Source organism: Vipera ursinii, assembly GCF_947247035.1.
Source record: "Vipera ursinii genome assembly, chromosome: 11".
In the NCBI taxonomy this organism is placed as follows: Eukaryota; Metazoa; Chordata; class Lepidosauria; order Squamata; family Viperidae; genus Vipera; species Vipera ursinii.
The window spans coordinates 8,646,337-8,673,888 of record NC_139524.1 but is presented as its reverse complement, the minus strand read 5'-3'; the positions used below and the strand labels follow the sequence as shown (position 1 = coordinate 8,673,888).

At 37.4% G+C, this 27,552-nt stretch overlaps 1 protein-coding gene across 9 annotated transcripts in view; it reads right to left on the bottom strand.

Annotated features, from left to right (window-relative positions):
• Nucleotides 1-26,073, bottom strand: part of MEF2A (myocyte enhancer factor 2A) — a 74,783-nt gene extending 48,710 nt beyond the window's left edge. For 8 of the 9 annotated variants that reach the window (XM_083371292.1, XM_083371286.1, XM_083371289.1 and 5 more), the window contains exons 1-2: nt 25,834-26,073; nt 7,718-7,911 (exon numbers count right to left, since the gene is read on the bottom strand). In XM_083371292.1, coding sequence (XP_083227418.1) covers nt 7,718-7,771 — 54 coding nt within the window. In that variant the 5' untranslated portion in view covers nt 7,772-7,911; nt 25,834-26,073. Of the gene's footprint in view, nt 1-7,717; nt 7,912-25,509; nt 25,571-25,833 lie in introns of those variants that run through there. The other variant, XM_083371285.1, reaches the window with a different exon arrangement.
• Nucleotides 26,074-27,552: the final 1,479 nt, after the last annotated feature.

Here is a 27,552-nt window from a genome sequence, read left to right as displayed (position 1 = left end):
AATACTTATATGCACGAACAGCACAGAAAGACCATTACCTACAATTTAATGTTATTCAAAGGCTAGAAAGAAAGCATCTGAGTTTCTATGTCCTCCATCTCACTAAGGATAGTCCAGCAAATTAAAACAGATAAATAATGGAACAGTCACAAGCTAGATCTACAAAGTAAGTTTGAACTGGGAATATCACACTTGGCTTAAAACAATGATTTCAACAGATTTTAGGTTACCATATGTAAAAACAACTGGCTGTGTAACTCCAAGGTTATATAACACAATGTATTTGAGAAGAAAAACCACAGCCGTTCCTTTTTACTCATTGTCATATTTGATATTTTTTTAAAAAAAAAAACCAACCAGGAACAATATGGTCTTTAATGTAAAGCAGCTGCTCCATCTATTATTGTTTTTGGAAGGATGCCCATTATTTAACAAAGTGACAGCTCGCTTTAATGAACAGTACAGGTGATCCTCGACTTACAACAGTTCATTTAGTGATCAAAGTTACAAAAGCACTGAAAAATGTGACTTATGACCGTTTTTCACACTTACAACCGTTGCAGCATGCCAATGATCATGTAATCAAAATTCGGATGCTCGGCAACGGGGTCCATGTCCCCAGGTGTGTGTGTGTCACGTGATCACCTTTTGCGACCTTCTAACAAGCAAAGTCAACGGGGAAGCCAGATTCACTTAACAAACGGGTTACTAAACAAATCTGTAGTGATTCACTTAACTGTGGCAAGAAAGGTTGCAACATGGGGCAAAACTCACTTAACTGTCTTATTTAGCAACTGAAATTTTGCGCTCAAGTCGAGGAGTAATCATTATTAATTGCTACTATAGTGTAAAAGCAGGTATATAGGACTGCTCTAGGGACAGATAAAGCTTGGCAGTTCCCACAGGACTACCGAATGTTTAATGCAAGAGTATGAGTTTAAGAATTATAAAGTAGTTCTTCATGTAAAGCCATCCATTTGCTCATTCTTACTTCCTTCTGGGATACTGGCCAAACATGTGTAATAAGTGGGATCAAGAGTCAAATGAAGCACACAGATATACACATATCTGGCAGTTGTCCAAAAAGTGAGTTCACAAAGCTCTGTCAGGGAAACATTCCGAGAGGAGATTATTTTGCTGCAAATTGCACCAGATAGGAAGTCTAGCTACCAAATACTTTACCTACTAAAAGCTAAGTTAAAGCATTTGTCTCAATGTCCTGTTGGTGAATTTAAGATCAGAGAAATGAACTCCAAAATGGATGGATGGATGATGCGCCAGATAGAATTTCTGCCAGCAGCCTGCAGGGTTGTTTTTAATATCTTATTCAAGTTCTCAATTATGGGTTTTCTTTTGAGTCCTCAGTCAAAATCCCATCTCCAACCATTTGACTTTTACACTAAAAAGGCAGTAGCCATTTCGGCACAATTGTGCGTAGGTTGCTTGCTTATTCCCAACCAACCATCTTCTGATAAAAGCTGCCTTCCTTAAATTGCTTTTTACCTATAGAGGAAAAGATACTGGAATCCTTGTAATTTCCCAATGTAAGTAGGAAAGGGCTAGGATGAGAAATTAGCCTTTGCAAAATTGAACAAGTCTCCAAGCAAAAGGATTCTAAGCATCTCAAATGGCTGCTTTTCAGGGGCATTTATTGTTCGTGCATCTCCCACATAAACCAAAGTCTCCAACATACTCCAAACTGTTCACACTGTATCTATTTTCTTGCTTGTTTCTCAGAAACATTACAAAAATGTCACCAGAATTTTACTGTCCAAATATTCTTCAGAGATGTAGAACTATATTTTTTATACTGTATAAACCTTCCAAGTAGCTCAGGTGATTGTACACAGAGCCTCTGCTTCCAGTTTACCTTTCCAAAAGCCACACTGACGCAACTGTATTGTTTCTGTCGTAACTGATTGGTTATTTACTTAACTGAAGCCAGATACAGAAGTACCTCCTTGAAATGCTACACAATGATAAGAAAGTAAATTTCTGAGTTTGACACTCCAGTATTCCTTTGTGTTTTAGCAGACTGAAACTTACCAAATGACACATAATTGCAAAACTCTCCAGGAGATCCTTTATGCTTCATTTTTTTTCTTAACAAACACACTAAAAATATAGTTTTCCGCAGTCGCTTATATCTGCTCCAGTTAAAAATGGAACTAAAAAGCCTCTTAGAAATAACATTAAGGTAAACAGTCTATGACCTGCCATGTATCATGGAAACACATGCAAATACCTAGAGAGCTGTAAGGATAAAAAGATAGAAATGATGATAAAATGTGATTACTGGCAATCTTTTATTAGTAATTGTAAGATAAAGCAAGACTCATTGTTCTAGTAACAGGATTAGGATTAGAAGACGAAGAGAACAGGAAAGGGAGTAACAATAAACAAAACTGGGATAATTTGCAAGGATGGCCAAGAAGTAGTTTTTGTGAAAACAGTAAGTCAAAGCATTCTGTTCATGCTATCCAGTGATTAATCTAAGACATGTCCCTGCACATCACATTGGCCAAATCTATAAATTTAGATCACCAAACTTTCCAATGTAATTGTAAGCATGGTCAGTGCAAAGCTCTGTTGCAATGAAAACAGATGAAATCTATTCAGGGGGGGAGGAGAAACGTTTTAAAAACAGATTACAACACCTTTAGAAATGTTACAATACGTGTTTTTGAATATTATGAGGCTAATAAAAAAAATTGGTCCATTATGGAAATTGAGAGTGTTCTCTAATTTTCACCTTCATAAAAGTGATCACTCAATTTTCAATCCTTTGAAATTCCCACTGGATCTAAGGTCTATTATCTCTAGAGAGCTGAAATGCCAAGTGTATTAAAATTAATTGAAAGACTTTATTAGGTCTACAAACCTAAGTAAACATTACATTAATCACTCCTAATTAATAGGGCAATGCATCTTTCTCTCAATACCGCTCTACATACTGGGGGGTGTAGAAATTATACACGTACCCAGAAAATGCATTTATTCAATTTAGGGACTGTGATTTGCACTTTGAAGGAATACCATTCAATGCCTAGATAAATACACGAAGCATTTTAATAAAGGAGAGTATATAATCTGATCTATCTCACTGAAATTTGGTGGTTTGATACTGAGGACTGGAAACATTTCAGTTGAAATACTCATCTTATTTAGAAGGAGAATAGCCAGCGGAAAAACAGTAATTAATATGGAATTAATAACGTAGGTTAATATACATAAATAATATACACATCACAGAAATTCATGAAACTAGAATCCTTTTTAAAATATCTGGGCAAGAATAATACAATAGGGTTTCTATCACAGTACAAATTCATCATATTCTGTAATCCAGCCAATGAGAGAGAAATGAAAATGAAATTGTTGCCCAGTTCATCACAGCTTTCTACACAATCAAATCTTTTTCCAAACATGACCAGAAATATTCTTGAATATATATTGGAATAGAAATGGAATATTTCAAACGTTGTAGCTGGTTAGAAGTACTCCAAATGAAAAATCATTTTTTAATTTTCTTTATAATTCCATTCCACAGAAAGCATATTACACAAGAGGGGACTTTGCTTTTCGAACTTAATCCTGAGAAATAGAGATCTGGTTGGTCAGCAAAGTGAAAATACAATCCTTTCTTGGTACAGCCTTAATATGTTACATTTTGTAAAACCATAGCTTGTAGCTTATATGTAAACAGAGAAAATGTAGTTATTCAAGAAAGCATGGCCAAAAAAAAGCTTGGCACATTGTGTGAACCATAACTAATTTCAAGTATTAAAGATAAATTTTCCTTAGGTTCATCATTTTACTATTCATTCTCAGGTATCCATCACATATAAGCAGCTCGGAGTTTATACTGTACATGCCAGCATTCACATATATTTATGCCATATTACAAAGATGTACAGTCCTAGTTCTGAATTTTGCTACCTCATTACACAAATTCTTTTTATATTTCTTTTCTATCATCATCATCATAAGGTCACAAGTTCATATTTATATTAAATCAGTCAACAGCTGGACAATGCTTAGAAATATAAATTTTGCAGCTGGAAAATTCTTGTGTACATGCGCAAAGTTAGGTAACTCTTCCTTTGCAAATAAAAAAGACTAATTCCTAATTACAACAATGGTAGTCTCATATATTAATTCCTCAGAGCATCCGTTTATTCACATAGAGACTGGTAAGCTTACATGTAATCTCAACTGAAGAGTTTTTAAGGGTTTACTTAGTACATACAGATGTAATAAACAGCAACATTGGTATAGATTTTAAAGGGAAACACATAAGCAAGTTGGTGTTGCTACTTCAAACATCCCTAAAGTGTATGTGCAGTGCACTTCCATTCTAACTCTTCTAAAATAGTGGAACATTTACCCTTCCTGTTCATATTTGTTGGCCACTCTGAAACACAAAGCTGGACTGGATAGGTTGTTAGTCTGTTCCATTAGAGTTATATTTTATATTCTTCTTCTCTTTGTTTACTTTAAAATATTTTTTCTGAATTAACTGAGAATATATAACAAAGCTTTCTCCATTCTAGTCCACATCTAGTTGTCTAAATGTGTGATCTGGACCAGGCAACGCCTAATTTCTCAACTGGCAACTGTGGCCATTAGAAGACTGAAGATAGGTACAATTATTAGTTCCTTTTCTATGGCTTTACTAAGCCTAGTGTCCTCATCTGCCTTTACTTGTTAGAACTGTTAGAACAATAGTTCTCAAGGATACACAGAAACAAATGATTAGTTGGCTCCTGCCACATGATTTTAACACTTCAAATTGCTGTCTTATTTCTTTTTTTCCTATAGAACACAATTTTCTGCAACACCCACCCACATCTGCCCTGTCAACAAAGGAGGATGTGGAATCAGATGCTATTAAATCAAGTTCCTAGCATTTTAATGGTACAATCTTTATTTAAAAATAGTACGAACCTGCACTTTAGCCAAATGGTTTCTAGATAGACCAATAAAAAATTTGTAGTCACTGAACACAAGCTTACAATCTAATAATAATCATGCAATAATCATATAAGAAAATTGCACAAACTGATTATAAATCAGGACATAACACAGTTGCCAAAGTGATGCACTGGAACGTCTGTAAAAATTCAATAATTAATAATTAAATTACTGAAAAAGTAGTCAAAATGAGCAGGTTACGATATTGTGGGACTTTCAAGTACAAAAATCTTATTTTATAACACAACAGATTTAACTGTGGCTGAAAAGAAGAAAGTGTGGATAATTAATACAGCAATGGCAGGGAATAGTAGAATAGAAGATAAAGAATTGGAGAAGATTGTTAAGTATCAAGATATGAAAATCAGAATTGAAAGATTATGGCATAAATTAGCTGTGATGTTCTCAGTGATTATCAGGGCACTGGCTGCAATACCAAACAAATTTGCATGGCACTTAGAAAATCTGTGCATTGACAAAGTTTCCATCTATCAGTTACAAAATATCATCACGTATAACTAGGCCAATATGTTACAACAGCCTAGGTTCTTGAAAAGAACTTGAAGCATATGAAGGCCAACATCAGCTAAAACACTGGCAGTAGTGATTTCACACTGTTGCATATAATAACAACTCCTAGTGAGGCACTACCTTGATGTGGTTGTGGGACTTGTGTGCTCTGAGGAAGATGAGAGCTATGCCAGTATTCTGTTTGCCATTGCACTGATTCCTCTGTCAATGATACTGAACAAGTCAGGCCATGATTAACAAACATCAAAAACATCTGCCAGACTATCCCACTCCGTTGCCAACAATTTGAAGCTATATGGAAAAACACCATCTGAAATAAAATCGTTGCTCAAAACTGTTTGCATATGCAGCCAAAATATTGCAGTGGAGTTTGGAGTGGACAAATGTGCAACCATTACCATCAATAGGGGAAAAACAGTGAAAACTAAAGGAATTAAGATTTCCTATTGAAATATGATCAAGGGTCTGGATGGACGAACACTACAAATACTTGATGTAGGTAACTATATCAAGCCCATTAAAGTAAAGAAGAATATTAGAAGTGAATACATCGTGAAGATCTTAAAGTCCAAACTCAGTGGAGGAAATACAATCAAGGCAATTAACACCTGGACAACTCCAGATACACAGCTGAAATAGTGAACTGGACAGAACTAAAAGCGCTGGATAGAAAGACCAGAAAAACAAGGACAATGAATCATTCCCTTTAGCCATGCACTGACACTGACAGACTCTACTCACTAATGAAAAACAGGTGGATATGGAATGTTGCAAGTACTCCTGATGGCTGAGAAAAAAATGGCATTGGAAGAATATTGGAAGGACAGTGAAAAAGATGCACTAATGCTAGCACACATCATGAAAATTTACTGAATACCAGAGAGATCAAACTGGCCTATGAGAACAGAGATGTGGCAAGGATGTATTACGTGGCCAGCCCATTTTAAAAAAAATAGCAGGGAAAGCAGATAATAAGGCCTGGCAATGGATAAAAACAGGAAAGTTGAAGAAAAGGCTAACTCTGGCTACACAAGATCAAATTTTAAGAACAAACACACAGAAAGTCAGAATTGAGAAGATAACAACAGATAACAAATGCCGCCTCTGCCAAGAAACTAAAGAAACGGTGGACCATGTAGTCAGCAGCTATAAGATCATACAGACCGATTACAAACCACGGCCTGAAAAAGTGGCAACAATGGTATATACCATTTGATGACACCATTCTGCACAAGGCAATATCCCGGTTATGTCAAGTAATACAAAATTAGTGCAATTAGCGCAGGTTCGCATCCCACCAGGCTCAAGGTTGACTCAGCCTTCCATCCTTCCGAGGTAGGTAAAATGAGGACCCAGATTGTTGGGGGCAATTAAGCTGACTTTGTAATAATGCCGCTTGGGGGGTGTATGAAAGCCCTAACAAGCAGGCATATACATAGAATGAAGGCTACTGCTAAGCTTGTAAGCCACCCTGAGTCTTTGGAGAAGGGCGGGATATAAATGAAATTTTAAAAAAAAATTATACTGTTTCTCCTGGGTTATAACTGCATGTAGCCCTTCTTGTAAAAGGGAAGTGAATGACATAATTAGCCATCGCAGTAATAGAATGAGATACTGCAAAGCGTCCCAAACCAAGCAAAAGGAGAACATGTGTCCAAGCCATGATTATCAGAGATAAAAAGACAAAAAGAGATAGGTTAAAGAAATAGCTACAACTACTAACACTGATCACAGAAATCCATGATTGAATGTCTGCTTCAAGTAGTTGACAAACCTTTATATATAAATCTGTATTATTGAGTAAAATTCTGTTACATAAATATGTAGCTTTTAAAAGCAGATTCCATTCCAGTGCAATGGAAATATTATAAATCTAATAAGTATTCTGTATCATACAGGGGGGGGAAATGAAGTCTTAAATCCGAATATGTTAAAGATGGGGTTCTCAAACCTTTGCAATACTTTGAACCTAAAAAAATGATGAATGAATTTGTGCAACCCTCACAAATAAAGCTAATAATTACATTAGGCTTAGGATAATAAGAAATAAATATATCAACAAATAAAAATACTTTCATCATGCTTTCTTCTGTAGTGGCTACCACGATGAAGTTGTAGGGGGGAAATATTAGCTTGGAATAGTAGTCTTTTTCCAACTTTTACAAAAGTGAATGCAAGATAAATATTTTTCCAAAGAAGCATCATTTCTCACCTGTCTGTTCCGCTCATCCATTATTCTTGTGATTTGTATTTTCTTCCTCCCCATTTTGTCCTGTTTCTCTCTTTATATTCCAGAACCACGGAAATAAAAGGATTCACAAACTTTGTATCCTAGCACATGGTAGGCATTTCTCTTCCACAACTAAAGCCCAAACACAGAACCGTGCACTGGGTTGATTTAGAAATCTAGAATTAAGAAAAGAAGAAAACTAGTTAAAACATGTATTTCATATCAATAATGTTTCTACATTAGTTGCTGTGCATCTTCCTTCAACAATCAGGTGAACCTAGAAAAGGACATGTCTGCTTTAATGAGTTGCATTATCAAAGCCATGTCAAGGTTGTACTAATCTCCCAATGCTTTATGTAAAAAAAATAATCAGCAGCTCCTTTTTAAACACCCTAAGCCAATTTTAACAAGTATATTGTAAGGCAAAATGTATTCATTATTTATTGTGAGATATTTATATAAAGAGAAATTTCTTTAATTTCTATATTTTACATGAAATCAAAATATGTAGCTTTTCTTTTTTCACTGTCAACAGAATAAAATTCCTTCCAGTATTGGAAGGAAACATCATTCCAATAACTTCCCACCAAAAAAAGTCCAAGTGACGCCTAACATTTCTGGGCCTTGTTCCATTTTCAGACATTTTCTGTACCTTCTTCTCTTAACAATGCTGTAGGCTCACATATAAGATACTATTCAAGAACTAACAACTTTTGAATGCTGTTTAAAAATAAATCCATTTGAGACTTTTTATGCAGCACTTCGTTTTCCCAAAAGGCTATTTCACAGGAACATACGGATTGACAAATAGCTGAGAAATTCAAGGTTATATTCATTACTGTAAAACTTGTAAGTTTTCACACATCACTAACAAGCCAATTACCAATCTGAACATTTCTTTGCTGCTTGCACATTTTTCCAACTGTAACACTGCGTCATTGGCCATAGAAATGGAACTAAAGGCCTGTAAATTTATTAAAAGACAACCTATACCTAAAAAAAGTACCTGTGCTACTGATTTCTAAGGTTATTACACAAAGGATTGCAATACATCATGATGAAGCAACAAACACGAACCAGTTTCAAATTAGCCATTCATAATGGGAAAAAAGTATTTTTTATAGACAGTGGGCATACTGAACAGCAGAATGAAGACACTGTTATCTAGCAAACTAATGCTTACTAAGAAAGCATAAAATAGAGAAAATGGGAAACAAATCTCCTTCACGGCAAGAATGAGAAAGCAAGTAGTCCTCACCTTCCAGGTATCTTTCACTATTGGCTATGAGGGCTAAAGTGACAGGAGGTAACTTCAACAGCAGTTCAAGAATCTAGGTTTCCCATTCCTTTGAAAACTATAGAATCAAGGCCCATAGCACAGTACACAGCAGCTGTGACCACCATGGAGAACAATAAGCAAGCACCGATCACAAAATATGGTCCAAATTGGGCATTATCTTCAAAAGCATGGATTAGAATAAGAACCTGGAATAATTTGAACATATCCCACCTTCCTATTGGCTGCAACACTCTCTGGTCCTACAGAAAGTTAGTAATTTGATCCAATTAGCATTTCTTAGATTTGCTGAAACTTGACTACACCAATGGGCTTTTATTTTTCTTCTTACAGGAAGTTGGAGGCCTACTGAAATGTGAGTGGGTATTTCCAATTTAATAATTAAGAAAGCACACCAGGAGTGAAAAACCGAAAATTGCAGTTTTACTATCAATGTTTCTGAAGAATGGCATGCCCCTGGAATGAATGATCCACTGAGAATTTATTCTACTCTAGGTTAAAACTATGTTTTAAAGCAGGGACTGGTCAATTTTACAGAGTTTATTAACATGTTTCCAATTTGCAAAGACACGTGGAACCAATTCTACAGTACAGACTTGACAATGGCAGAACTTCCAAACAATAATCACCCTAAAAATGCAACACGCAAATCTTACTGGCATAGTTTGAAGAAGAAAAAAATGTGAGTTGTATTTCTTCCAGACAATTTGATTTCCTGCTAAATAGCTACTTGTTCTCTGCCAAGAATATTTCAGTGTTTCAATGCTGATTGCTAAGTTCTAAAGGACTGGGAACAACACCAACTCTTGCATATATTACATGCAGTAGACATCTGACTGCATATGCATCTTGCAGTAACTGCTGTCCTCTGGCAAAAACCATTTTGGGATATTTTACAAGCAGCATTAATCTACAGTTGATGTCACAGAATAAAGACTGAATGAATGCTTCTGCTCTGACTGGTGAAATATCTGAAAACATAGAAAGCACTTTGTTGTTTTCTTCTTACAACAGCTGATTAAAAAGGCTTTGCAACTGGTTAATACATGGACAGACCTATCAATCTTTCTTTCAAAGATTTTTTTTAAATTCCCCACTTTAATCCAGAGTCCTGCGGTGTCCTGGTGGCCATCCATTCCAGTACTAGCCACCTTGTTCACCTTTTCACAGATAGCTCATTTCAAAGAGCTGCTGTTGTCTGCAGTGCAAATATTTATTTTAAACAAAATCAGCAACTAAGATTTCCTATAAAGACCTCACTAATGTCAAGCAGAAATATGCAACAGAACACAGAATAATAGAGTTGGAAGGGATCTTGGAGGTCTTCTAGTCCAACCCCTGCTCAAGCAGGAGACCTATACTATTTGAGACAAGTGGCTCCTCCAATCTCTTCTTGAAAACCCAGTGAGGGAGCACCCACAATTTCTGGAGGCAAGCCGTTCCACTAATTATTATCACTGTCATGAAATTGTAGATTTACAAGAAGCTATACCAGAAGCTATGAAGTCACTCACTTAGAAAGATGTAACTGTGATTCAGGAAGCAAAACCTAGGTGGCAAGGTGTAGGGGTCAAGGTGATTTTTCCTGGAAATGCTTCTTCTTGCAAATATTTATTTACACTTCTATAAGAGTTTATCAGTTTATCTTAAGGAGGATATTGCTGAATTGGAAAAGTGGTAACCAGAAAAAAAGGTTATGATAAAAGTTCGTAGTATTTAGGGCTTTTGAAAAATAAATTCAAGAGAGGTATGTAAGAGTTGTATAACATTATGTAGGATATATTGACAATGCATAGTTTCCCCCTCTGCTGCAATTTTAGAATAATGGGAGTTTCAGAATAAAAGGAAATTCTTCATGGAGCTTAGAATACAATAAATGAAATTCACTGTCATATGATGCATATTATGTAATGGCTACCAACTTGCATAGTTTTAGAACAGCAGAGGCACAGCCACAACTTAAGTGCTCCTACCAAAAATTGCTTTTAAGTCTAAAAATAGGAGCTCCAACCTTATCTCCTTCCTTCTAATCTTATCTAAATGATTATGCATAGGGCAGGGAAAGAGGTATAAAACAGACATCAGTTTTAGAATACTACAGTGAAGGGGTGTCAAATTATCAAGAATGCAGTTTCAGGCTGCGCAGTCTGCACACATACATACCATATAATACTAACGTTTGTATGTTTATTTGTGTTTTCTAGTCAGTATTGCCTCCTGTTGATTGCCTGGACAAGTTTCCCTGGCAAGATTTCACAAGTTACTTGACACTGTGTTTTACCTAAGGCTGGGTATGTGCGACTAGCCCCAGATACTAAATTGTTGGAACTTATACTATCTTCTGATCGCAACTAGTTTGAGATAATAACGTAGGCAACAGCAGTGGGCCCATATGCACCTAAACAAAAGAGCAAATGAAAGTCTACAAGAAATCAAGGTGAGGGAGTGAAAACAAAGAGTCTACAGTTCCTTCCTCAAATGCACCACCCTTGAAAAAAATACACCCCAAGTTTTCCCATTTTTAGATGGGAAGTCCACTCATAATCTAACACAGCTCTGTGTTACCTAATAAGTAGGTTGGGCCAACAGGATCATTACTCACCACCAGGGTTTTACCAAGTGTACTATTCTATGTCCCACTTTATTTTATTAATGAAAAAAAAAGCCATTTCTTCTGAAATGGCCTGTATCTTCTACTTCTCCCTTTTAATTTTGAAATGCTAATCTAGGGTTATGTGTAGGTGGATGTCTCAAGGGCAGTGTGCATTATATCCCCAAATTCTTTAAGCAGCAATATTTCTGACCAAATATTATAGCTTAATGGATGGCATGAACATAGCAGAACACCTAGGAAAAGTATTTTACCTTTATAATTCAACTGTTGGTCTGTATACTTATTTAACGTGTCATGATGAGCTTTGGAAAAAAAAAGCCTGGTGATGCATGGTACACTTAAGTACACATATTTTATATCTCTACCATTGCAACCCTTGCTTTACCATGTTTTAAGGCATAGGTGTCGTATTTTTTTTAACATGATTAATATCATAAAGTTGAACTTTCAATGTTTGCATAAGTTGTCTTAAGATTTCACTGACCATTTCAAGTGCATAAACACAACATAATAAACTAAAGGCTGCAATTCTCATCATGATAAAATATTTTAAACTATGCAACTAACTTCAGTGGCATATACATACAAGTAAACCTGATTTAGTTTGGCATGGAAAAAGATTTTTTGACTAAGCAAAATCATAAGGACAACCCAAGGAGGCTGAAGCTTACATTCAATTTTCTTCTCTAAATGTAAGTTCACAGTTTGAAGCATTAACACTAATTTGGATATTTAATGGCTGCTTCTTTAAATGTAAAACCAATATGTGAGCTGTCAGTTACGCCTTTCCAACATATAACATAAAGAAGGAAAAGAGCAGGAAAATGTGTCCTAGGAAAAAGCTGCAGTTAAAGTTATTTTTCACAGTATATATTTTGGGATATATGGTGTTTTTAAATATTAACCTTTGGAAGCACACTTTCAGCTCAGGGTCTTTAGTACACTATATACTGCATTCAATAAGATGCAATCTATCAATCAATCATATACCGGTATATGGTAATAAATATTCCAGTCTTCCAGTCACTATTGACTCTTTATAACTGCTTGACCTAATCCCTAAAGTTTCCATGGCACAGTTTTGCATGCCATTGCCTCATTCCTAGGGCTGAAAGAGAATGTCTGGCCCATGTTCAGGGCAGAACAAAACTCAGTCACCTGATGCCTTAATTGCTACACACACTAGCTCAATAAAATGCAACTTTACAGGCTCTAATTATATGGATAATAGTTTCTTTAATTATGGATTTCTGACAGTGCTGTCAAAATGTAGGCGCTCGTAGATAAAATTGTCAAAATTCCCTCTCTCTGCAGATTCTCAGTGGAAAAATTACACTGGGGGGGAAAAGTGAAAAGACTATCTCTGCTATCTATTTAGTCATAAAACATTGAACCAAAAAGCTAATGGAAAGGAGAAAATTTGTGTTTGATAGACATCACAAGATTCAAGAATATAACTCCTTAACAAGTTAATATGGCTTACATTTCATTCAAAATCCATACATACCGGTAATGATACATACATAAAAGAACCCTATAAAATTAGCAAATCAATGGAGGCACCAAACCAAACTATCCAGATGGGTGATGAGAGTTTCATGCAAGTTATGCATTTTTTCCCTACCCATGTTCAAGCAGCACACTGATATCAAGATACAGGAAATAATTCAGCATTATATATAAAATACATTATGCTAGCGTTGTCTCATTTTACTGAAAGTGCAAGTGCTTTCTTCTAAAGCTAGAAACAACTTTTAAAGTTAAAAAATAATTCTTTCTGCTTTAAGTTTAGTTGAAACCTTCCTGGCTTCCTAGAATGCCAGAGCAGAAAAGGAAGGAGTGACAGGAAGGTGGTGTGCGTTAAGCAATAAAAATTAGGGTTTTTTAACTCCTTTACTTTTCTGTATTATTTTCCTTTTAATTGGGCCTTTGCCTCAAGCTGGATTGTAAGAAATCAACCCATTAACATTTAATACATTTTAAATAAAAACAACCCTCTTCGCTGCATGGGACATTTTATTACTTAGATATTGCTCTCTCTAAAGGTATTCAAAATGGACTGTGCTGTGCATGTATTTCTGTAGCTCACTTAAATATTCCCTTTTAAAGTTGATCTTGGTGTTTTATAATCTTAACTCTATAAAACTAACCTGTTTGGAAGCTTCGGAGTAAGCCAAAATCTAAACCAATTTGAAATTGTCTTTAAGTGATACCAATGGCAACAATTCAGCCCCCTCTAAGACTCACCTCCAAACAGATATATTAGAAACGGAAAGGTGATAATGACTGTATTTTCCAATATCATGTTTTTTGAGTAGACACTACAAACTGGAAATAGTGGAGTTATAGTGCATGCCAGATGCTTCTGCAAATCTAACGCAACAGGAGGAGGATTCCCTGCCAAATAATTCAAAGTTGGCAGTACATCCTCAAGTCTTTCACTATCTCCTTGCCTGAAGAACTATAGCAGCTGAAGCAATGTCTGCTTATGATCGGCTGGCAACAGCTGAAATACCAACAACCACACTGATCTACTATTTCAACTTGCATCAGCAAAAAGTGGGGGCTGGGGAGTATCAGCATCCCTTGAAATTGTTACTCATTTTTAATCTGGAGCATGCCTTTGATTGGGGTTGTAAATCAAGTGCTTATTGTATCAATATAGTGACAAATTTTAGTAATCTGTTTTTCTCTACCAGTTAATACTGTAGCTTCTTTTTCTTCCACCTTCAACTATTTAATCAGTAAAAAGTGAAACATTATTTTCCACAATAAAACAAACAAAACTTCACTAAAATGAGTAACACAGAGAGATATTTTATTAGTCTATGAAAACCTACTCTCATGTATCATCCCATACACCAGAGGTGTCAAACTGTCGGCCCGCGGGCCGGATGCATCCTCCAGAAGCTGCGCCCACCCCATTGCTGGCAATGGCGAAAAGGCTCCGATACATTGCACGTCATGAGTTTGACATGTCTGCCATACATGAACTGGAAGCACAATTCTAATATTTGTATGCTGGGCTTTGTTTGATTCTGGCTTAACATAGGGGATGAACCTGGTAATTGTGACGATTTGTATAATAAATGAAGAATAATTGTCTTATTGTTTTCTGAATATCTATCCCAATCAATATTTTTGTAGGCACTTGTTGCAGTTACAGAAAAATAAAACATCTACACAGAATTTAAAATGGATTTAATGCTCAAATCAGCCTATCAAAACTTAATTTAAGATACCAGAAAGTTATAAATTCCAAAATGTTTAACAATTTAACTGCAGGTACCTTTGTATTAGGGACGTGGTGGCTCAGTGGGTTAGGACGCTGAGCTTGTTGATCAGAGGTTTGGTGGGTCGAATCCTGAGTGCCGCGTAACAGAGTGACCGCGTTACTCGTCCCAGCTTCTGCGAACCTAGCAGTTTGAAAGCACGTAAAAATGCAAGCAGAAAAATAGGGACCACTATGGTGGGAAGGTAAGAGCGTTCCGTGTGCCTTTGGCATCTAATCATGCCAGCCACATGACCACGGAGATGTCCTTGGACAAGCACTGGCTCTTCAGCTTTGAAACGATGAGCACCAGCCCCTAGAGTTGGAAACGACTAGCACGCATGTGTGGGGGAACCTTTACCTTTGTATTATTAATATGTAAACTTTGTGTTATTAACATTTCAACTAAGAACGTTCAGCACTGTGTATTTAAATTCATACTAGTATAGGCCATGTGTTTTATATTCTTCTAATTAATCTTCAAATGAAAATATTTCATAATAATAAATTATTGGAAGGAGCATACTACACTCGTGCTAAATTGTTTTGTCTGCCATTTTAAAAGCATTTTTTAGCATTTACCTATCTTAAGGCTGCCCTAGCAAATAAATGCCTTTTCTCTTATCAGCCCAATGCACGGGGAGGTCAGATAGGTCTATCTGACCTGTCATTGTAGAAAATACACACTGTAGTCTCAATGACAGCACCTTTATTACAGAATATCTCTTGTGGAATTCACCTGGAGTCCTGATTTTTCAATATAACATTTGAGACAATTTTATTGATGTGGTCACTGGTGACAAAAAATATTTTCCTCCTTTTTCAGTAGATTCTGTTTTATGGTTAGGACCTTTATCACTCTGAAGTTTGTCAAAGTCTATCAATACCATTACTACTAATAAATACTATTAAAAAGTATATCAGTTTATTGGCACCCACTACCAGCAACAGAATAGTTGAGTGATAAATGTAAATCTGAAATGGATATCCCCTTACTTTTACTGGTGGAAAAAGTAAATGGAATCTTTTACATTATATGGATTATCATTTGCAGACATATGAACAAAGAGGCACAAGAACGCAATGTAGCTTATTTCTAATCCAAGAAACTATTTTTCTTATCCTGTTCAATGCTGCTTTTCAGCTGTTTGGTCTCCACGCTGGACAACTGTATGCCCTTCTCACCAAGCAAATGTTATACAACCAGGTAATCCAAACTAGTTTACAATGTGTTTTAATGCTTATGGTGCCAAAATTGGAAAGAACATTTAAATCTGATTATTCTAGGTACATAGCATTTAAAATTGTTGGTATGGATAACTTTTTATTAAATGCTTGTTTAGAGTTTTCCAGTGTTTTGTGGAAAGATTTTGTGCCCTTTTCACCTAAAGTTTTCACTTGTAGCTGCAACAGAGCTTGCATTTTGAGGAGGTAACTATTTACCACATATTCTTTTGTGGTTTCAGGTTGTTAGTTCCTGCATGAATGTTTGCTCTTTCAAGAGAATAAATTAGAAAAATGACTACTTTTCCAGTTACAGGTACAGTAACATCAACCTGAGTCTTCGGAGAAGGGCGGGATATAAATGAGATTAAAATAAAATAAATAAATAAACTTCATCCTATAAAAGTCTGGCTATGCACACGAACACACACACACACACACAGAGAGAGATTACCAACCTGCATTCAATCAGTGTGCAGATTATAGTCCACAACCTTCATTGAAGAGGCCTTTATCAACTCTGATTTGGGTTGATAATAAATTGTGTATATGCGTATATATTTACAGACACATAAATTATTATACATATATAGATACATACCCACACTAATGTGAAGTTCACAGTGAGATAGATTACAAATAACCACTTAAGGCATTTGTACCTAACCTTTCTAGCAATGCTTGTTTTGAACTTTAAAAAAGTAGCAATCACACAAATTCAGTGATGCTTATTTTGTTTCTACATATATCTTCTGAGCACCAACTTGGTGTAGTTGTTAAAGGCACTGGGCTAAAAATGAGAGGTTGTGAGTTTTAATCCTATGTTAGCCCAAATCCAGCTGGCGGGCTTTGACTCACATACAAGAAACCATTAGAAATAGAGATTCCTGACTTTACGTTCCTCTGTTCTGTGCCAAAACATCTGACTTGTTACTCCTATTTGCTTCTTCCTACTAAGCTGAGTGATGTTAATCACAATCCATGCCAACTATATCCAGCATTCCAGTTTGCTGCATTTATAAGGCTAAATACATCTTGATTTGTTTTTAAGCTTCTGAAAGAGCATCTGATCAAGATGTGTAAGATCACAAACAGCACAGGGAAAGTAAATAGGGAGAAACTGTTGCCCTTTCTCAAAACACTCAGCACTAGAATTCGAACAATAAAGCTGACTACAGGCAGTCCTTGACTTATGACAATAGAGCCCAAAATTTCTGTTACTAAGCAAGTAAGCAAGCTGTGCCCCATTTTATAACCTTTTTTGCCACAATTGTTAAGAAAGTCACTGAAGTTATTAAGTGAATCATGCAGTTGTTAAGTGAATCTGCTTCATTGAGTTTGTCAAAAGCTAGCTGGGAAGGTTCTGAATGATCAGCATGTGACTCTAGGACATCGCAACCATCATAAATACACGCTGGTTGCAAACTGCCCAAATTTTGATCACATGACTATGCGGATGCTGCAACGGCCATAAGTGTGAAAACTGGTCATAAGTCACTTTTTTCAGTGTCATTCTAATTTTGAACAGTAATAAAAAAAAACTCGTAAGTCATGGTCAACTTGTATAACAGCCAAAAAAGTATTTATTCAAAGAGCCATACAATTAATTAGACAGGATGTGGTGATATCTACCAACCTGAAAGGCTTTAAAATATTATTCAATGAATTCATGGAGGACAAGTCTATCAAGAGATACTATGATGGAAGACATGATTCAACACAAGTTGGAAGGTAGAAGTGGAATTTATTTCTCCACCGCCTGACTAAAGCCATTCCAATTGATCACCATAAGAATTGAAATAAATATTCAAGGCTTGTACTTCTGTTTTTATGTTTGAAAGCCGCTCAGAGTTTGCGGTTAGTGAAGTGGGTGGCATATAAATTTAATAAAATGAATAAATGGAGAACTAGAATAGGCCCTCATCTGATCTAGCAGGGCCGTTTTAATGTTCTCTGGGCATAGAAGACAGATCCAATTTAAAATTACCAAAAACTGTTGTTTGTAAGAATGCTAGTTTGCAACGCAACTATATAGTAGCTTTCAGATCACTATGGTTGAAATGTACTATTCAATATATATCTGAAAAGGGATAGATTGCTATTCTTTGCTTCAAAAGGTAAGTGAAAACACCATTATGCACCAAGTATTATAAAATTCTAAGCAAGTCCAACTTAATGATTTCATTAAGGATTTTAGGGACACTGTAACAAATCTTCCATTAATCTCTGTACAAGGAAACATGATTGAAAATGAAACAAACGAAGGTATAGTAATAAGTAATAAGACTGGGCTTTCGGTCACTTTTGCCAGAATGATGAATTGTTTCATAACTTTTTAAGCTTACTTACTGTACATACAGTACTTAGTTATGCAGCCACTAACTCAAACTCTGGGAGCATATTAAAAATTCTCCCACACAGCAGGAGTAAGATTGCTGTAGTTCAATGTTTGTTTTCAACTGCCACTATATTTTACTCATTCATTGGATACTATGCCAGATACACTTCTAAATCAGACAGTCAACCACATGTAGTACATTTCAGCAAGTGTTATTTAAGGAAAACTCAGGAAGCAATAATATCTTGTAACAAGCTTGTTCCAACCATTAGCAAGAATCAGGATAGAATGAGGAAGATAAATTAAATAAAGTGTACTGATTATACCATAATCAAATCTTTCTACTGAAATCATTCATGCATTTATTATATACTGGCTATATGTTTTAAATAAAATATTTACAGGCAGCAGATACTCTATATAAACTGATAAACTTAAGAGAGTTCCCATATAATAGGAAGAAAATAGATTTCATTTATACCTTTTACAATACATTTACAATCAGTTAATCTATTCCAGTCATTGATCTGTTCAAAGAACTTTCCTTGAATCGGGGAACTGCCTGGACTTTATCACAGCTCATACCAAAACCACAGTTGGTAGGCTTCTGTGAAGCCTCAAGAGGCAGTTCATTTTCAATCAATGCTTCACTGATGGACCACCCCCCCACTCCCTTGAGATGTGCTATGGAAAATGAAATAGCACTTCACTCTGAGCATGACATCAGGACATCTGTGTCATGTAAAACACAGCTTTGCTGGCCTTCAGGCAGTCTCCTCCACCTGTTTTGAGTAGAAGCACATAGCTTATCTGGATCACAGCATCAGATGTTAAGTAGATCATTCCAGGTTAAGGTGGTGGATTGGCTTTAGAATACCCAGGCTCTTGTACTACTCTACTCTTAGCTATAGAAGATCAGTGTCACCGAGTTTTGATCAGTTATGATTTCTCAGATAAGCTGTTGTGGGGGGGGGGGGGGGGGGAAACAGAAGAAGGAAGCATCGTGTATACCACCTGGTTTTCTTAAATTAAAAAAAAAGTTAAGAGCCTGGGATGTAACGTTAACAAGTAATTACTGTAAGAGGTGATCACACTTTTTACAGCCCTAACAATTTGGACATATGAATAACGGCTCCTCCTGCAAAGCAAGAACTTTAGCAGCAACATACATGACTAATAAGCTCTAATATTACCGTATGTCCTTTGTGGCTGATTCCCAGAGCCCAGAATTCTGCCTCTTCTTCCTCCAACTGCTAGGAACATCAATACTTATTTTCAAAGGCCCAAAGGTCAGGCCACAGTACCACACTTGATAAAAGGAAAAACTTCTTCCACTCAAGTTACTGCATAATTATTCATATGACAATACATAGTCATTTGTAGATGTTTACTAAAATACAATTCCAGCTAACTCAACCTGTCCTTTCCTATTCTTTTACATTCATGTTATTGTAACTAGAATCAGCCGAATCATTTTTAATAAAACAATTTAAAGCAGAACAAAGCTTTGATAGACTATTGTTAATTTCCTAAAGAATCCTCAATCATAGTATGTCTTTTATTTATTCATTAATCTCCAATTTTGTCAACAACAACCATCACACTGAAAACGTAATTTAGTTTAAAACAGGGAGGCTAATATAAGGAAAATTAACTTCTCCTTCAAGTTTCAGGAGTATGCTGTGGAAATTTCAAAAATTCAGAACATTTTGTTATACACTTGAGCCATAATGCAGACATAAATTATCAACTGCTATCAGTACAATCAGCACCAAGGAAAAAAAAAGCCTATGAGGACAAGAAATATTTAGGGAATGTACATGAGAAATGAAGAAATTGAACAAAAATGGAAATCTGAGGAAAGAGAACTATTTCAGATTAATTTGTAATGAAGGTATAAATAAAGGCATGTTCAATTAAAAACAAATCATGTAAAGCAACAATTACTCTTACAGTCCCAGACATTTTCCAGCTTGCTGTAAAAATGGAGGATGACAAAGAGAGAAGCAAAAACAGGAGGAGGAACCGGTTCAGTTTTTACTGTCACTCTTATCAGCCAGCCCAGGCCTCCCTGGAAGGAACTCATTTGAAGCAACTGCCATATAAATAGCAGCTGGCCCACCAGCGATAGAGGTCATTTAAGCTTTACCTGGAGTAGCAGTAATTAAAACGATTTGCAGCTTCCAGCATGATCTCAGTAATAAGACGAACATTTAGCTGCGTTTTAGATTTACATGAGAGATTAAACCACTTATTGTTTACTGAAGGTCATTAGTATCTGTAGTTATAGTGTAGCACCTATCTTTTAATTGTTGTCAGCATACTTCTATGCTGGCCATTTTAAGAGCCGTATTAAGAATTAGTGTCTAAGTTCTCTATTATCTTCTGATTAATGTGTCAATGGGAATAAGCCAACTTCAAATTATTCTGAAGCAAGCATATTTCCATTAATAATTTCAGTTAAGTAGCATTTTCTAGAATTGAACATACTGTCACAAGTTACCAGACACCTAAATAAAAAGCAACATTATCATATTGCTCCTTGCAACTCTGGTAGTAGAGGGGAAAAAATGGAGGAATTCTCACTAAATAATTGGGTTTTTCCATAACAGCAGGTTGCCACTCCTAGTATCGTAGCAGAATGGCCAATAGAGTATTTAGCATCGTAATCAGAGACATTTGACATGTACTGTATTTGGAAAAACTGTAAGCAGTTGTTACATACAATGAAATATGAAACAAAGTGAGGAAGCTCCTTGGTTTCCTCAAGTATAATGTCACTGACGATAGCAATAGAACTTAAGACTTATATACCCTTCAGTGCTTTACAGCCCTCTCTAAGCAGTTTACAGAGTCAGCATGTTGTCCTCAACAATCTGAGTCCTCATTTTACCGCTCTCAAAAGAATGGAAGGCTGAATATGAACCTTGAGTTGGTGAGAATCGAACTCCTGGCAGTCGGCCAAATTAGCCTTCAATACTGCATTCTAACCACTGCACTATCACAGCTCAGAGTGGCCAATAGAGTATTTGACATCATAATCAAAGACATTTGACATTTACTGTATTTGGAAAAACTGTAGGCAGTTGATACATACAATTAAATATGCACAAAGTGAGGAAGCTCTGGAACTCAAGATAAGGCTCCCTTGTTTCCTCAAGTATAACGTCAGTAACTACCATATGTACATTTTTCCAAATAGCTACGCTATGTAGGATCATTAAGAAGAGAAAAAGGTACGTATTAATCTTCAAAGGTTTCAGACACAAGTATGAAACTTTATACTATGTGCCATGATATAATCACTCTAATGCTTAAGTGTGTTCACATATTATTGTCAGTTCTTTCAGAAACATTGGACAGTGGCAATTATGAAGAACCACAGATCTAAAAGATGTAGTACAGGTCATTTTCAGTTTACAATAGTTCACTTAGTGACTGTTCGAAGTTTCAACAGCACTGAAAAAAGTGACTTATGACCCTTTTTCATAGAGTCATATGATCAAAATACAGACACTTGTCAATTGATTTATGACCGTTTATGACAATTGCAGTGTCCTGGGATCATCTTTTGTGACCTTCTGACAAGCAAAGTCAATGGGAAAGCCAGATTCACTTAACAACTGCAGTAATTCACTTAACAACTGTGGCAAGAAAGGTCATAAAATAGGGCAAAATTCACTTTACAAATGTCTCACTTAGCAACAGAAATTTTGGACTCAGTTCTAGTCATAAGTCGAGGACTACCTGTATTATACTAAAGGAGAAAACAAGTCTTCAATCCTTAAGTAACTGACTGGAGAACAAGGAACTTCACTTGGATCATCAGCTTAAATTTCTTAAACAGTTAAAGAGTTTCAGGCAGAGAGCAGTAATGAAAGCAGTGTTAAAATATGACTCTCAGATCAGACTCTCAAGTGCTCAAAAAAAATATCGCACCCACCTTCTATATTTAATCCACCTGCTACATGGACCCAAATTAAAAATGCTATTGAACATATCTCATCATGTCACCTCACCTATTTCCATTTCCAGATGCCACTCGTCTGCTCTTCCCTACCCCTTTCCCCCCAAATACAGAACAAACATTAGCTAAGAGCAGTAAGCAAGCATTAGTACACTTATAACCATTTTACACTGAGGAACTTCACTTTGTAAAGTCATTTGCCAATTAGTCCAGTGCATTTGCTTCCAGGGCTCATCTTATTACATTCATGTTAGATATTTCCAAGCCATGTTTTATAATATATAATCATAGGATAACCATTCTTTTATTTTACCCATACTTTGCTCATCAACCAATATGCAAAATTAATCTTAGAGCCATTGCATTTTTGTTTTATAATCGTCCCCAAGCCACTTGCTTTAGACTGGTTTTCTTCCCCAACATATAAGCGTTCCAATCATTCATGGTAACAAATACATTTTATTCCCACTCTTATTAAACTTTAGAAGTTATAATTCCATCATAACTATAGTCTAAAATAAATGCAAATCTATTGTTGCTGGCTTATAATACTAATTTAAATTGTTTTCCTTCATCTTTGGTATGAACAGCAACTAGCCTGAAAATGAGTAAAAAAAGAAAGAAATCATATAATTTTCAGCACAGAAAAAAGAACATTTTAGGACAATTTTGGCTAACTAAAAAAAATGCTGCCATTTCTTTTAAGCTTCATATTAAAAACAATGAACTGTCAAAATATGCTTTTATATTTTCTTAAGAAATGTGGCAACCTGTGCCTCATGAATTCATGAATAAAAATAGATATACCAGTATCTATACATCAATACCATAATCTGGAATCATTTTATATTCTTATTCTACACAAGGTTGATTTTATTCTTTAAGTTGTCACATTAGATACATTGTTTTGGCTGTTTAGGTTTGAAGTAGAACACTTTGAAAGAAAACAAGCAAAAATCTCTTGTTTGGAAGAACTAGTATTATCTGGGAAGAGACATTGTTGCAATTCTGGGGGGAAAAATACTGCCTTCTATTCACTTCCTAGAGCTAAGTGTTTCACAAGGAAAACCTGTGAGCTAAACAGCACCCCTGGCAAGGCTTACAAGTTTTACACCATTTTTATATACTAAGCCAGAAAGACAATACCAAACTATCAACACCCATTGAAAGAAAACGCCTGCTGCCACTCATTAAACACTTAATAAAAACAGAATTATTTCTAAACAAGTGGGTTCTCAATCACCAAGTAGGAACAATGTTTTGCAATGAAATAAAAAGAACTCTTATTACTTTGTTATGTTTTTTCCTGGCAAAAAAAATAAAAATCAAGCTTAATAGTAAACTTAATAGTAAGTTGCTTTTTTAAAAAAAGCATTGACAATAAAATTGAAAAATTAAATTGTTTAGCAAGCATGAGAAAATGTTTCCATGGTTGTCTTCTCCCAGTGGACCAAAACAGGTATCTCTATTGATGTTACAGAATGTGGATAAATATTTCCAGCTAGACTTTGCCACTCTGGTCAAAGCCAGCTCAAAATTTTAAGTAAAAACAAAAAGAGCAATGTGCTCCTGTTTGCTGATGAGAAAGCATCACTTCCATTTCATCTGCCATAATGTGAGCATAAGCCCTAAATTCGAAAGAGTTTCTCCTGCTCAACCCATGAAATGCTTCCCTCCTTACCATCCACATTTCACACCCAGGCAAACTAAGAATCAAAAATATCCAAAACTCAAGTCTCAGCATCTGATAGTTCTTTTTGACAACAGAAATTTTAAGTAAAAAACCACACACTGCTAATACAACATCACTCCCAAGTATCATACCATCAACACAAAACAGACCTTTCCACAAACTGTATTAACACTTTTATAGTTTTACACATCTATATCCTTTTTATATTATGGAATGGGGGCTGGTCTTTGGCCATAAGGAAGTTTTTGTGTGTGACTCTTCGCAACCTCATAAACAAATGGTGGTTGGGGTAAAGTGGGAAAAACAAGGACATTGCCAAGAGAGTATATATGGAAGAATTGACAGCCTGTGAGAGGGAACCAGAGTATAATATCAAGAAAAAGACATTTTTCCTCATTCTAAAGAGCTAATACTAGGAAGATTGCCATTTAGATAACTTATTCCCTGACATTTCTCTTATTCGCCAACCTCACTACTTCCTAAAAAAAAAAACCCTGAAAAACCAGACAAGATGGCATGAATTAAATTTTTAAAAAATGAAGCCTGCTTCTGACATCTTAATATGCTTGTAAACTGCCTTGAACATCTTATTCTGTACAGTAAACCAAGAAATAAAGAGACGCAGAAACCAATGTTCCCAATCTCTAACAGATCCCACGGTAAAAGGCGGAGTGTTTTTTTTTTAAAAAAATAATAATCCAAAACGTTCTGGTTGTATACACAAAACACACAACCTCTGGAGAAGTACATTTCGGCCCTTATTCTTGCCACTCCACATTCTGCTAAGCATACAAAAAAAAAAGAACATTTCTTCCCCCCCCCCCCCCAAAGAGTGAAAAATCCGAATACAGGTCAATTCAATCGCAATCCAGATAGAAAACAACACCTGCCTATGTCTACTATGGAGAGAATCAAAGAACTGCACCCACATCCACACCGACGGGTTGCCACGCATTTTATTTATTTATTTATTTATTTTTATTCCATTTATATCCCGCCCTTCTCCGAAGACTCAGGGCGGCTTACAAGCTTAGCAGTAGCCTTCATTCTATGTAGGCTTCACCCCAACGTATCACGGGTGTTTACAAACACGAAAGAGGCGATGCCCCCCCCCGCTTCCTCTTCTGCATATGGCCCTAAACCCGTCCTAACGCCCCCCCACCCCCACCCCACCCAAATATCCGTTCAGACGACGCCCAGGGACACGCATGCATGCACGCCTGTGCCCTTCGGACGTGCCCGCTGGCCCAGAGCACTCCCGCACGGCCAGCATCCTCCATGAAGCCCTCCTGACTCCCAGCAGACACGGGTCCGGCCATTCCCACGTTAGAGGGCGAGGTGTTGGGTGGGTAGGGGGGGGGCTTTCCTACCCCGCGCGTCGGGATGGAGAGAGAAGAGCGGCGAGAAGCGGCTGTTTCCATCCCAGCGCCGACTCTCGGGGCGGCGAAGTTTGAGGGGGGGGGCTGCTGGCTTCCCGACCCTCCCCACCCCCCGCCCCTCCCCCCAGAGCCCCCAAAGGCCAGGCCGTCAACTCCAGCCCGAACTCGGGCAGACTTGAGGGGAGGCAACGACCAGGCGCCCCTCCACCCGCCCCACTTCTGAGGGGCTTGGCGGCCCTGACTCTTCGCAGCCCCCACCCCGTTGGGGCCCGGCTTCTCTCCTTCCCTCCCGGCAAAGCCGCTAGACTCACTCACCCATCCGCCGCCGCCGCCGCTTCTGCCGCTTCTGCCGCCTCCTCCTCCTCGTCGCCGCCGCCTCCGAAGCCGAGTCTCCTCCGGAGACACTGACACGAGCGCATGGATATCCACGGGGCGCTATTTTTAGGCGACGCGGCCGGAACTGCTTTCGCTCCTCCCTCCCTTCGCCTCAAGGTTCTCCGAGCGGGGTAGGACGGCTCACTGCCTCTTTCAACCTTGGTGTTCTTCCGCGGGTCTTTCTCATGACCAAGCCTGGCCCGGCCTAGTTGACACCGTGAGGGGGGGGCTGGGAGGGAGCTTCGCAGGAGGAAGCCGGAGGGATACTCCTCCGCTGACTTTATTTTTTTTCCTCTCTCTCTCTCTCTTTTGAAAGTCTCTCACTTCCCAGCCACCCCCGCTTTTCCCGGCTTGGAACTACATTTACTTAACAGTAGGGGGAGCGGCTGGGCCTGTGACGTTGCTCATGACGTCAGAGCGCGAAGGCACGAGCGGATAGGGCGGTGGGCGGGAGCGGAGGCAGCAAGGATCCAATCAAGGGATGATGTAGGGGCGTGAGGAGCGATGGGCTAATCGTGGAAATGTTGATAGGTGGATCCCCGTTCCTTTGCTGGACAGGACGCGCTGCCAATCAGGGTGCTGTAAACTGGATAGAGCAAACCAATCAGAGCTAGGAGGATGAGGGTACTGCTCGAAGAGACCTTGACTGCGAAACGGAGAGTGGAAATAATAGCACGCATGCGCACAAAAGCCCCTTCCTCTTTTTCCTTAAGGGAAAAATGACGCAGACGCGAGAACGGATGAGCGCGTGCGCAGGAGTGGCTTGTCGTCTCTCGCCAGTCTATTCCAACGGAGAAGGCCTATTTCGCGGGCACTGACTTCTTGCCAGCTTTTCTTTTTGCACAGCACCGTTAAAACTCGCTATGCACGCATCACGTCACTTCTTTACACGCTGCTCATCCACAGGCCTCGGGGAGACGTGGAAAGCGGCCGCTGGGAGAGAAGGAGCGTGATTGGTTGAAAGGCGTCTTAAGAAGCCGCTGTCAGCCAATCACGGTCCTCTTAAGAGCACGCGTTCTATCAGTCCCGCCCACTATATAGGTACATAATTGTTAAAGGAAAATTTAAGGTGGGAAAAGGGTAAAATAAAAAGTGAAAAAGGCAACAGAATCACAGAGGAGAAATAAATGGCTTCCCGTCTTCTTTACAATAGTTACAAATTAATGATCCTTTTTAAGATTTTAATTTCTGTACACAGATTCTTTCTATCCCATATTTAACTCCAGTAGGCAAATCCAGAACTCATCATTTCACCTTTTTCTTTCCGCAGGAGAAAGTTCATAAAAGATTTCCAATCTTTTATATAGGTACTTCCTGTTTTACCCCTGATAAAACATTTCCATTTTTGCCATGCCTGCTAATTCTGTCCTCTTCGCAACCTAAGCCGCCATTGTGGGTACCGAATTTCAATATTTCTCTATCTATATGCATATAATAGTCTTACCATAAATAAAATCAGTCTTACCATAAATAAAATCAATCTTCCATCAAGTTTCTAATTGATTATTCATAAGTCCTAGTAAAAACAGTCCCTCCCACTCCAGAGGGATTAATAAGAGCACAAATGTGTAAATGCTGATGTGGAGCATAAGGATAGAAGAAATTGCAAAGTCAATTCTACACGGAAGCAATACTTTTCTCCTGCCATCAAACTGCAGG